General features: G+C 42.4%; 1 protein-coding gene across 5 annotated transcripts in view; it reads left to right on the top strand.

The window, feature by feature from the left end:
- The window catches only part of WASHC1 (WASH complex subunit 1), a 47,017-nt gene that overhangs the window by 1,540 nt on the left and 32,934 nt on the right, over nucleotides 1–12,543 (top strand). The window contains exons 2-4 of one of the 5 annotated variants that reach the window (XM_065035348.1): nucleotides 4,214–4,355; nucleotides 8,704–8,787; nucleotides 11,604–11,757. In XM_065035348.1, the coding sequence (XP_064891420.1) occupies nucleotides 11,609–11,757 (149 nt within the window). In that variant the 5' untranslated portion in view covers nucleotides 4,214–4,355; nucleotides 8,704–8,787; nucleotides 11,604–11,608. Of the gene's footprint in view, nucleotides 1–4,213; nucleotides 4,356–8,703; nucleotides 8,788–11,563; nucleotides 11,758–12,543 lie in introns of those variants that run through there. The other 4 variants (XM_065035360.1, XM_065035344.1, XM_065035336.1 and 1 more) reach the window with 4 other exon arrangements.

Genomic DNA, 12,543 nt, shown 5'->3' with positions numbered 1-12,543 from the left:
TGTACTATTCCAAGTACCAATTGGTTAGCACCCTGTTTCCCTGAAAATAAGACAGGGTTGGTATTCATTTTTGCTCCAAAAGGTGCTTACTTTTTTTTATGTATAGCTGCCTGGACATTATTTAAATTAACTTTTTAAATTAACTGTAACTAGGGCTTATTTTTGGAGTAGGGCTTATTTTTCGAGCATCCTCAAAGATCCTGAAAAATCATGCTAGGGCTTGTTTTCAGGGTAGGTTTTATCTTTGGGGAAACAGGGTATTAGTGATCAACTAATTCAAAGAACACCACAGATGTAGAAGACAGAACTTCTAGTCCATTAGTGCGTCAACCCAGTTTGCTACCTGGAGTACTGGCTAGCTAATCAGTTTTAATGTTGGTTACCTTTGAGTTGCACAAGGTAATGTTCCTCACTCCCATGCTGGCAGCTGCGACGTTGTAGCTATTTGTCAAATAAAAACATGTTGTCAGTGTTTGCAAGTGAACCCAAATGCTGTTGTGACAAATGCATTTATTGTATTAATTTTTTTTCTGTGTTCAAAATAAAGAATGAGTCAGCCAACAATAAAAAGACCAGAGGGCTACTAGACCTAGCTGTACGCATGAAGAAAGGCTGCTGATGGACGTAGCGAACATTGTGAATCCACATCCAGCAGTGATAATCATTGTTAGTATTTATATTAGTAATCAACAGAAGTCCTGTTGTGGTGAGATGTTCCTCCTCCTTTTTATTTTTTTAAAGTGGTGTGGTTCAAATACTGAGTGGTTGAACAGCACCTGGATGTTCCCGAAGGCCTCTTTCAAAAGAGAGGGCTTTTCATCCCTGAGGAGTAGGCTGATTCTTGATTCTACTCGATTCTACAGTGCAAATGCCAACAAATAATGTGGAATCATGCTGGCTGTGGTTGTGGTATTCCACGTGATTCAGGCAAATGTCAGCTAGGGTTTTGCTTGAGATGACCTATTTATTTCATTTAGGTGGCGCAGCGCGTGTTACTGGCAGTGACTTGCAGGCTGGGTTGGCCTGTCGTGAAGTAGATGAGGTAGAAGCTAAAACTGCCCCTATTTCTTGCCAGTTCACTGAATTACTGAGCCTTCCGTGAGCAGTGAAAGGAAGCGGAGCGAATAGTGGTGCTCTTGCCAGAGGCAAGGGCTGGAAGCAACCTGGCTTTGGCATGTCCCTGTAGAAGCTTTCTGCATTTCAGCTGTCGGGAGAATCGGAGGTGTTCCAGTCAACTGTCCCTTGCTTAGACTTTTTTTTAGGAAGCTTAACTAGGGGCTGATAAATTCTCATGATTTTTTATTATATTTGTCTTGTCGGAATAGTAAAGCTGGGATGTAAAAGCTGCCCGATATACCTCTATTCCTGGGGTGCTTTGGTTGTGCAGAAATAGCTACAGCTCCAAAGTGCCCTCGGGCAGAAAGATGCCTGAGGCACCCTCAGAGCAGCACAGGCTGCTAGTCGTAGCATCTGCTGTCCTCTATCACTCTGGATATTTAAAGTGAGTTTTTAAATCTTCATTACTTCACATAAAAAGTGCTGTTCTCTTCTCTCAACTCAGGAGTTCATTGGCAAGAAAACTGAAAGCAGATAATCCCTGGGAACAACTCTGCAGTCTGGGTTCTGGTTATACCAGGTGACTGCAGTCACTTGTGCTCAGCCTGAGCAGTAAAAGAGAAGGGCAGAAATTGAGGGCTGGAGAAGAATAGTACTGAGATAAGCCTGAAAGCAAGGCAGATTCTTTATATATATATATATATATATATATATATATATATATATATATATATATATTTATATATATATATATATATTTAGATTAAAGATAGAGTGCAGAGGAAGAAGAGGATTATGTTTGAAATTGTGATGTTTCCCATGGCTGTAGTGTATAAGGTTGAAGGGAATAATTTTTATCACTCAAAAAGCAATTTCTATAGCTAATCAGCTCTGCCTAAACCCCTTCACAAGATAACCTTTGCCAGAAAATAGTCCATCCACCAACTTGTTTAGCGGGTTATGGATTCCCCAGGTGTCATTCTTTTGACCCAGCTTTTTGTCAGCTCCTGTTATCCAGGCCACCCTGTAGGGATATTCCTTCTAGCAAATGTGAGCAGGCTTAAAGACACTTCCTTACAGTGAGTTTCCTTCCTGTCACCTTACAGAAATGCAAGCATTCCCTTTGCTTTTAAATATATCAAAGGGACAAGAACTGGTTTGGTTGCCAGTTTGATTTGGTTGTTGTCTTCATTATGTATCTCAGGATCTGTCGTAACACAGTGCTGTAAAATTCCTGAACCTTGGAGCAGAGAGTACTGAATGTGGAGGTGAAAAATAAGACATTGCTGGTTAGGGTTTGTGGCAGTGTGATGTAGCAATGGTTAGATCTGCAGATATCTTCACTCTGCAGGAGACTGAAGCTGATTTTTCATCAGAAAATTAGAGGGGAAATATTAACTGTTTGGGGTTTTTTTGTTTGTTTTGTTTTTAGGAAAGTGTGGTGGGTTTGAAAGTTATGTATTTGTTGCTGTGGTCTGATAGTAGGATTGAGCAGCTCCTCATTTTTCTGAACCAAATGTTGTGAAGGAAGCTCTACATCAGCGTTTCACCTAACTTGCTTTTGAAACTCTCCAGCATCTAAGAGAACTTATGGAAGGGAAGTGACCTTCCAAGGGACTTTGTGCATAGCCTTCTGTTTATTTCAGGCACACAAAACTGGAGTGCCCCCATTTAGGAAATCAAATGAAGAGTTGTGCCTGGATGTTTTGCGCTGGGATTCTCAGCATTACTTCTTATGTCTGTATTGTAGGTGTAGCTAAGCTGTTTCTTAGGTTTTTTTATAATAAATAGTGGGAGGAAGGGAAGGCAGACAATTAGCACACTGCTTTGGGTCAGTTTTACATGGCTACCTTAGAATCAGATCAGCTGTTCGTTAGAGTGCCTGATGGTCTTTATTAATGATGAAAGCCAAAGGTGACAGTTCCAGAGTGCGTTTTTTGATTAACTTTAGATGTCAGCATCTGTCTATCAAAATGAGCTTTATGCATCTGGCTGAGGGAAATCAATTTCAGGCTGCAGGTAGAGGACAGGGCTTTCTCAGGAAGGTGCTGCAGCCCACAGCTCCATGCCTCATGGCAGCGAGGGCTGATGTCTGTGCTTCACAAAGTAGGGCTCGATGTTGAGAGGGAAAGGTTGTCCTGAAGACAGAAGTGACTTAGATGCCACCTTAGCTTGTGGAGCTGAGAATATTGACATGCACCTCTAAATTCTTTTAAGTCTCTATCTTTCAGATTATCTTTAAAACATGACTTAAAGTAATAGCATTCTGTCTTCTGGAGAGACAATGCTGCTGGCGGGAAACCAAATCCTCCAGTTCATGTGCATTTACTTACCTGTCAATAATGTCTTTACTTTAATGTCATATTGGTCATAGATTTCATCTGTCTTTAGTAGCCTCAATACCTACTGTTTCTTTCAAAGCAATGTGTCTGAGCCAAAGCTCTGACTTCTTGAGAGAATCTGCCTTAAATACTGGGCTCACGCCTTCAGAAGTAAGTTTTTGACAGGTCAGTGACTTTCCTTTGGAAGCTCTGACTCCTCGGGAAGGATCAGGTACAGATACAGGTACAGCCTTTATTCTGGAGACAGCAGGATAAGACAAGCATGTAAGTAGCAGGGGGTGTTTGTCGGTCTCTGACACAGCCTGTGGTCCAGGGAGACAGGTTGCTATCAGGTACCCAGTTTACAGCCTGTTACAGCCTATTTATTGTGTTCCCTCTGCAATTTCAGGAATTAACTGGGGAAAAAAAAAAGGTTTTGAGATTTTGGATGCAAGCTTCATACCAGAGTCTCACTGTTTCCAAAAGTGAATATCTTCATAGCATTACCTTAATACCTTTTCTCTAGTACAATACTGCTAGTCAGTAGGTAGAGTGAAATATCCATTTCAAATTGAATGGATCTGGGGTGCCTTTCAAGCAGATCCCAAGGCTGAACTAAACAGCCATCAGCAGTACATAGATTCAGCTAGCAAAAAGGCACCTAGCACTGTAGCTGACATTGTGGTGCTACATGATGTTCTTGGAGGGTAATGCATATGTCCTAACTGCCAATAATTCCACACCATTTGGATATGGAGCACTGAGTGGCGTTATATCACTGGGTAGTTAGTGGCTGCCTACCAGTGCAGCAGAAAAAGCTTTTCCTTTTCCTGCAGCTGCTGCTAGGACAGATGAGGTAAGACGACATCAGTGATGGAATCCACTCCTGCCATGGCCAAGCAGCATATTGTCCCACAAGGCCAGGATGTGCAGTGCGTGAGATGCAGCATGAGCCCTCAAGTCCTTCCTGAGCATCAGGTCAGGCTCTCCAGTGTTCTGATGTTTCTTCAGCGCTGTGGTGTGATGTGGGAGGCTGACTCCTCTTGAAAAGATCTTGGCTGTTTGGGCAGTCCCGTATCAATGGGCGACTTTTGGAAATATCAGGATATAGTGGGAGATGCATTGTGGGATTCATTTTTTATACAGACTTTTTTGTTGTTTTCTTGAGGTAATGCTATACTGTAATGACAGGCTGAAAGTGTGACATTGATGAGGCTGAGTAAGTAACTCTCTTTCTAAAGCTGGAGCAGAGGACCAGAAATGGGTTTTACAGCTGCGACTAGGTTAACTTGGTGATGTAGATGTGGCCATGATGTGCTCCTGCTGCTCTGAGAGGGAGGGAGACCAATAGCTTCTAAAACTTCTCACTTTCCTGCACCCCTTTTTAGTTTTTGTGCCTGGGGAGCTCCAGCTGCCCAATTTAATTCACTTGATGAGAGTGGGCAGGGTGGAACAGCTGGAATGGAGAGCTCTCTTGCTCCAGAAATGGTACTGGGAAGTAAAATCCTAACCAACACCAGGCCCTCCAAACGTGAAGAAACCCCCTTCTTCATAGCTCTGTCTAAAATAGCTACTAGAGTTTTGGAGACCTAAAGCAGTAATGTCTACAACAGAGTTTGAGGATGCTACTATAAGAGATGTCTAGTAACATGAGCACCCTGGTGGAATACAGGCTGCTACAGGGCCTAATTATGGTCTTATTAATGCTTTCTTTCATCACTGCCTTCCAGACTTCAGATGGTGATTAGACCTATTTATAGGGGCAGAGTTCCTTAATATTCAGCACAGTGCACCTCTTGCCAATCAAATCAGTACCATCTGCATCTTGGATTGCTGCTTAATAACACTGTAGAACATGGTTAATTAAAAAATATAAATAGACTTTTCATCCTCTTAACTTCTCAAAGTGCTTCTCTTCTCCTCCCTTCCCTTCCCCTCCCTGCCCCCCCACCCCAAAAGGTAAAGTTGGCGTAGCACAGGGACTGTGGTAAACCTCTTGTCTCACTGCTGGAAATATATCCTGCTCTCCTACCCAGGATAGTTACCTCTTGTGTGCTCTGCTGGAGGGCTAAATGTCAACCCCTCCAGTGAATGTCAACCACGGAGCAGAACGTTAATTTGTTGCACAGTGAAATACCCTGTTTCCCTGAAAATAAGACAGGGTCTTATATTAGTTTTTGCTCCAAAACTTATTACTTTTTTACATGTATAGCTGCCTGGTTTTTGGTTTTTGTTTTTTTGTTTTTGTTTTTTTTTTTTTTTTTATTAACTGTAACTAGGGCTTATTTTTTTAATAGGGTTTATATTTCGAGCATTCTCAAAAACCCAGAAAAATCGTGCAAGGCCTTATTTTTGAGGTAGGTCTTATTTTCGGGGAAACAGGGTAGGACTTGCATCTGGGCTCCTGTGCTGCATTGAGTCTCTCTTTTAAATACAGTAGACTCACAGTAGTATGATTTATCTGTGGAGGGCAAGGTGATAAACTAACTTTTTTTAATTAGTAGTATTTTGTCCTTGGAGGAACTCATTCTGATATTTTGTTGGAATGGCCTCTAGGCAAGTGTCTAGTACAACCAATGTATTACTTGAATATGACAGCAGATTTGATAATGATTTTAAATTCTGTGGGAATCCTGTGTGGAAAGTAGAGAATGAAGATGATGTAGTAGTATATTAAGTACAATACCACAGAGTACTGTAGGTGAGTGTACAGTAGAAGTTTGTGGTGAGACGCATAACAGACATTTTAACAGCTGGGAGCTTTGAGCTCTAAAAGCTGCATTTAGGTGTTACGAGCCATGTACTGATGTAGTGTGCTAGACCAAAGCAGAGGAAAATGAGAATAACTGAGGTCTCTTATTGTCAGACAGGATGGGACAACATTTGTCCAGGTGAACATGACAGAAAGTATTATGTGTAAGAAGATACTGTCAGCGAGGGATTTAGGTTGACTTCTCACTGTGAACCAAGTTATGCATGAGACTCTCCTCTCGGAGGAGACAACACCTCCCTCTACTCCATCTTTTGAATGTGTTCAGTCTTAGCCTGTAGTTCATTTGTGACTTGGTCTGTTGCCGCTGTGGAACCATCTTGGTGCTAGCAGTGCAGTGGTGTGTGGTGCAGGATGTGCAGACTTGGGTTTCATTGCATCGTGCTGGTTTCTGCATCCTTGCAGGTGGCTATGAGGCATTGATCTTTTATTAGGGTCCTACAAAGGAGAGACATAGGGCTAGAGACAGCCTGTCACCACTTCTTGGAGATGTCACAGCATGTGGGAATTAAGGGGCTTTAGTTCATGCTGCCTTTCCAGTGCAATGACAGAAACAGCAGCACAGTAATTGCTGAAGCAGCCCTTGTATCTTTGAAGAATACACACTGATTTATTTTTTTTTTTTCCAAAGTATTTAACCCCTCTTCTTCCCTCAACTCCCTTTTTTTAATACCATGAAGCTTGTTAAGGAAACAAGTGGTGGTAGTAGCTTGCTTTATCCTCCCTTTATTTTCATAGCTAAGTATGCATCTGGTAAGTGCTTGTTTTATATAGAGCTTTACATTCTCTGCCTCTGTTGAGGGCAGCTAAATTATTTTTTTAATGTTGCCTTTGTTTATGTTTCCTTGAAAAATCAAGATATTTTAAGGTTATGGGGGGTTTTTGTTTGTAGATAATAATTTCAGTGATTGGTCCTCCTTAGAGCAATAGTTTCTAAAGAACTTAGAGGAGTGCTGCTTCTTTTACAGACTTCATTTGCTCTCTAACAAGTTCTCTTAGGATTAGCCTTGACATAAGGAGTTTTATTCTTGGGTTCAGGGAGAAGTAACCCAAGAGGTGAGCAAAGTAGGTGGAACATTTTTCTACCTACCCATAGCAGTGAATTGCATACTTCCTTCTATGGTTTCGGAGCTGCAAATCTCTACGTAACCATCCGAATATTAGATTTGTCTGTGATAATTTAACAGTATGACCAGTTGCTCATTTCAGATACCTGAAAACCCTGGCGTGCTCAGCCTGTATGTGTCCTGGTGTAAGTCTTTTGGAAAGGTGGGACAGTTTGGTGGAGGCTGATGTTGCAGTTCCCACTGCTGTTGTTTCTCTCAGCTTTTGCTAGTGTGAATGTTGGAACTGAGAGGTTGAGAGCAGCTTTGGGTGCAGAGGGGTAGCCACTAGCCATGATGAGCTTTGTACCAGTTTGCTTAAGGTTAAAGGTATAGGCAGCTTAAGGCAAATCTGAGCAGTTGCTAGCTCTAGTCAGAACTTCTAAATCAGGATACAGCACTCACAAGCAGGTGGTACAGTGAGAAAACAACCTTTTTCTTTTTGTTTGCAATTTAATAAGGCAAATTATATAACACCGGAGCACATTTGTCTTGATCATTAAAGTTGACATAGAAAAAATAATTGAATAGAGTGGCTGGAGCTCCCAGATGCTGCAGCTCTTTTTCCAGAGCCTCTTTGATCACAAAAAAGAGCCACGTTGCTGTTTCTTCTGCCTTGTGTGACCCACAGGTGGTCACACCACTAATGATTAAATCTCTTGGGTGATCTGACATCTGCTTTTCTGAATCGTACTTGCTTTGGTGTTTCATGTGTCTGTTTCTCACTGCAGCATCTGAGTATTTCATGTCAGATGTCATAATTCCAGCATACTGTGCTTTCTGCTGAAACACAGCAGCTTTCTCTTGAAGATTCTGGAGTGATACTGGAAGCAGTTTGTTGCTTTGTGGAAGTCACTTCCATGTGTAAGATACGAACAGTATATTTGCACCTTTGATGCATATGTTACGTGAAGGCTTGGCATCCATTGGACAGAGTGAGAGAGCTGCAATCTTTCTAATCTTCAGCGCTTTGTTTTTATGTGATGCCTAATTCTGATAGTGGAGCATGGCAAGGAAATGTGTTTCTTCCTTCTCAGTGCACTGAAGGTTGAGATAAGAGTTGATCTTGCTGAGTGACATTCAGTCTTCGCTTTCCTTCCTGACTTTTGTTTGGAATATTTTGGGTTTTCCCTATTAAAATCTTCGTTGTTCCTGCAGTCCCTGTCATGGGAAGTATTTCTGCATTTATTCAAAGCATACAGTCAGGTCTTTACTCAAAGTGTTTGTAAAAATGGCTTATTTCTAGTTAGTTTGGTCACAAGAAGTGATAAATAGCAGTTGTAACATGGGATTTCACCTGAGTCTTGCCATTCAGAAGGGTGTTGCTGTTTTTCCTCTTTCTTGCTATAAATCTCTAATTTATTACCTTGCACAGAAGGGACTTCTGTTGTATCTGTCTCTGATAGCAGTTCCCACAGTGTCTTCCATGTTTCTCTAATGTGTTTATTTTTAGGAAAGGTGAGAATCCAGAGCTCGTGTGAGAGGCTGCATTGAGAACCTGTGAAACTGAAGTTACTGACAGCTGAACTGTGAGACTGTAAGCAGGAGCACCCGGGGCTTCCCCTGCTTTACCCCACTCCTGTGTGCTTCTCTTTCTGCAAGGGAGCAGCAGGTCCTGAAGGATGTTCTGCAGCTTCTGAGTGTGACAAAAGAAATGGTTTGGGAATAGCTGGTGGAGTGGTGAAAGTGCAAATGCTTCAGGGAGTGCTTCTGAGTGTGAGCATCTGTCAGTCAGCAGCTGAACCGAGCTTGGCTTTAGAAAGGTCATTAAGAGAATTAGGATTGGCGAGTGCCTGGGAAATCATACTGGGGCTGTATAATCTCATCTGGCTTCAAGAGGTGAAAAGCTTGGCCTTCTCATCCTGTGGGGCAGGATTACCATTACACGGTAATGGTTTTGATAGTGAAGCAAGTTTAAGAAGTCCCCTTCTTGCCCCTGCTTCCCACTCTGTTCCATGACTGGGCAATTACAGCTGTTTCTCTGGCTGTGGTAAATCAGGTCATTGAACTGATCTGCGTTAAAAATAGGCATCCCAAACATCAGCAGCATTGATGCAACAGAAGAGTTGTGACCAGGGGCAGGGAGGATCGTAAACTTGTTTTGCTGCCAGAGCCAAAGCATCTTGTAACTGCACACTCACCGTGTTATACGGTCGCTTTGTTCTGCATTGTCGGTCAAATAGTAGATTTGAAAGCACAAAGAGTTCAGGCTTGGCTGTGGTCAGCAGATCAAAAGTTGCCATCTCAAAATTAGCTGTACTCCTCTCAGATTGACTTGTATGTTTTACAACTCTAAATAATAATTTCCTGCCTGCTGAATAGGCCCAGTCAAGAAGACTAATCAGTGTGCAAACATTGCCGCTAAAGAGTGTGGATACAGAGTCTGGCTGCCAGTGATGCATGAAGTGAAACAGAATGAGTCTGGGCTTCCTGCAGCAGAGCCAGGTCTTCTGATGGCTGGGCTTGATTTTGCACATTTGTTATCTGCAGAAAGGCTCATAGGTGTCCTCCTTCCTTTACCTGTCACGATTAATTGTTAAGCATCCTCCCCCTTCCCCTCAGAAAACATCTCAACCAACCCCCTCCACCCCGCTGCAAAGTCGAACGAATACCCTACCCCCAAAATAACAAAAACCAACAACAAAACCACACGAAAAACCACACACACAAAACCAACAAAACAAAAAACAAACCGAACAACAACAAAACAAAACCAGAAAAACCCAAACAAATTAAAAACCCCACAAAAACAACACAAACCCAGCCACATCACATTTACAGAAAGTCTTTCCTAACCTGCTGTGGTAGTATCAGAAAGGATGAATTCGGAGAGGGTCTATGGGATAGTGTTTCGTATATATACAGGAAAGGCTGCAAGCAAGTCTGATCTCATATTTTCATTTTGTGAAGCAAGACAGGGAGTTTAAGAATGTGCAAAGGCCCCTCTAATTTTCATCTGTGACACCATTGGTTTATGCCGTAACTGTCTCTTCAGGCTCTTGTTTTGTGATTTCTGCAGCACGGCTGTGTTTCTGTGTTATCCTCAGCCTGCTCTGCCATACAGACTGGAATACAGTTTGCACACAGCAGTGCTCCCTGGACCAGCCCCTGCAGACCTCCAAGTACCACAGAGAGAAAGTGTGGAGTCCTGAGACATCTCTGTCTGTTTCTGATACCTTATTTTTTGATACTCCTTTGTTTTGCTTCTCTTCAGCTTAATGAAGATTTATATAGACGCACAACACTGTGCGTGATGAAGCTCTGTAATGATCAGCTTTAGACTGTGTTTTGTTACAGTCTGAATGAGCAAGACACACAGAGATAACAAGTTTGAAGGGAGGTGTATAGGCCTAGCAGCAGAATTTGGGTTAGAAAATTGTGTGGATGCTCTAATCTGTTCATCGATGAGGCTGTCCAAACAGTAACCTATTTATGAGTTTACAAATGGGTTTCTTCTCTGCATCCTCCTTCATGTCCCGGGAACTTTTGTGTTATTTTTGGGAGTAAAAATGTTTTGGGAATTGCTGAGGGACAGGTGAGGAAGGCTGTCAGGATGGAGCCATGGGTAAGGCACAACCTTCTCCTGGCTGAGCTACAGAGCAGTGGTGTTGGCCCAGCTGCATCCAGGAGCAGGAGAACTGCTCTGGTGTATGTGTTGAACACGACTGAAAGACTTAAGTGACTGTTCTGGTTTTGTATGTGGAAGGATCCTAAAGTAAGGAGACTTCTTTCAAGATAGTTACTAAGGAAAATCCCAGTCGCCAGAAGCAACAAGCAGCTCTTGGGAGTCTCAGGATGGAAGAACTCTCATTAACAGACTGGGAGCAAGGGCGTGTGTGCACATGCATGCCCTGTAATTTCATAGCTGCTGTTCTTGGAAGGGAGGGTAGTTGTGTGTCTCAGAGCAGAAGTGTAAGATGAAATACTGCATTTTGCTAATAGGGTTGAATGGCCTGAAATAGATCCATCTGGAATATGAGGATGAGAGGAGGGGACAGGGTGGTTTCTGATGAGTCTTGTCGCCACCTTGAACCGACTTTGCTCCAAAGCGTGGTCTTTGTTTTCAGCCCAGTACTGAGCAGAGATTTGTCAAGTATCATGCTAAAAATAAAATTATGGTTCCCAAGAGCATCCAGATAAGCAAGAGACTCCCACCTCACTGTAGCTGCCTTGGATTTATTAAAAATCCAATATGTCAACCTTACTACTTGCGCCTTTCTCCTCAGCTCACTGATTTCTTTGCAAAAGCTTTCCTAAAATATTTAGGGGAGCAGAAACTGGAAGTTCTTGAATAAAGGCTGTGATAAAATGGAAGTGTGTTTACTATAATGACTTATTTGCTCTTTCCTTTAGGCACAATGGCTACTGTAGCCCAGAAGCATTTTTTGGAAGGGCAGACGTACTCAGTCCCCCTGATCCAACCGGACTTACGCAGGGAGGAGGCAGTTCAGCAGGTGGCAGATGCACTTCAGTATCTGCAAAAGGTGTCGGGCGATATCTTCAACAGGTACGGCGCTGTAACGTGAGGGCTGGGGACTCAGCATTCAGCAATAGGAAACAGAGTGCTGTGATAAGGTTGTAGCAGTGAAAGGGCACAGCATGGGCAAGTAATGGAAGTTCACAGAAGATATAAAGAAGGACCAGATGCACTTCAATAAAAGTTTATTGGATTCGGGTCTGTCAAAGTTAAGCATAATGAAATGGCTGCAGTTAGCCAGACATTGTTATTAATTTTTTATTCAGTGGCAGACTCCCACAAATTGCATTGCTGCTTCTACTGTAGTTATCCTTTATTCCTTCTTGCTTGTGTTTTAAATGGTAGACTTTCTTATTTAGAGTATGTTGATGATAGATCTGAGTTGTACTTGGAGCAGTGGAGTAGAAAATGTCTCTTTGTTCTGATCTCTAGGACTTACAGACTGTTCTCATTGGGCTTCTGGTGTTTTGCACTTCTCTTTTTGTATGTTGGGAAGGCTGAGCACACGAGACTGCCTTCGCTACAGTCTCATAATCCACATAAACTGTTCTCTTCAAGGATTCGGCCCAAACTTGCCATCTCTGCCATGGTCATCTTTAGAATTGAATTTTTAAGACTACCTGTGTGGCAGATCAGAGAGATTCTTGTGTTTGCCTGCAAATGATGATAGACTATGTAGTGCATTTTTTCATCCAGTCCCATATTTGATATCTCAGTGCCCTTAGATGGTGTATTCTGTCATTGGTAATGACATAGATCAGCATTTGTAGTCTCATAGCCTGATCAGCAAAAGCATTTGCTTTGGTTTTACTAGGG

The sequence above is a fragment of the Columba livia genome, chromosome 1, assembly GCF_036013475.1.
Source record: "Columba livia isolate bColLiv1 breed racing homer chromosome 1, bColLiv1.pat.W.v2, whole genome shotgun sequence".
Lineage (NCBI taxonomy): Eukaryota > Metazoa > Chordata > Aves > Columbiformes > Columbidae > Columba > Columba livia.
The sequence above is the reverse complement of the archived record's forward strand: the minus strand, read 5'-3'. Positions and strand labels throughout refer to the sequence as shown.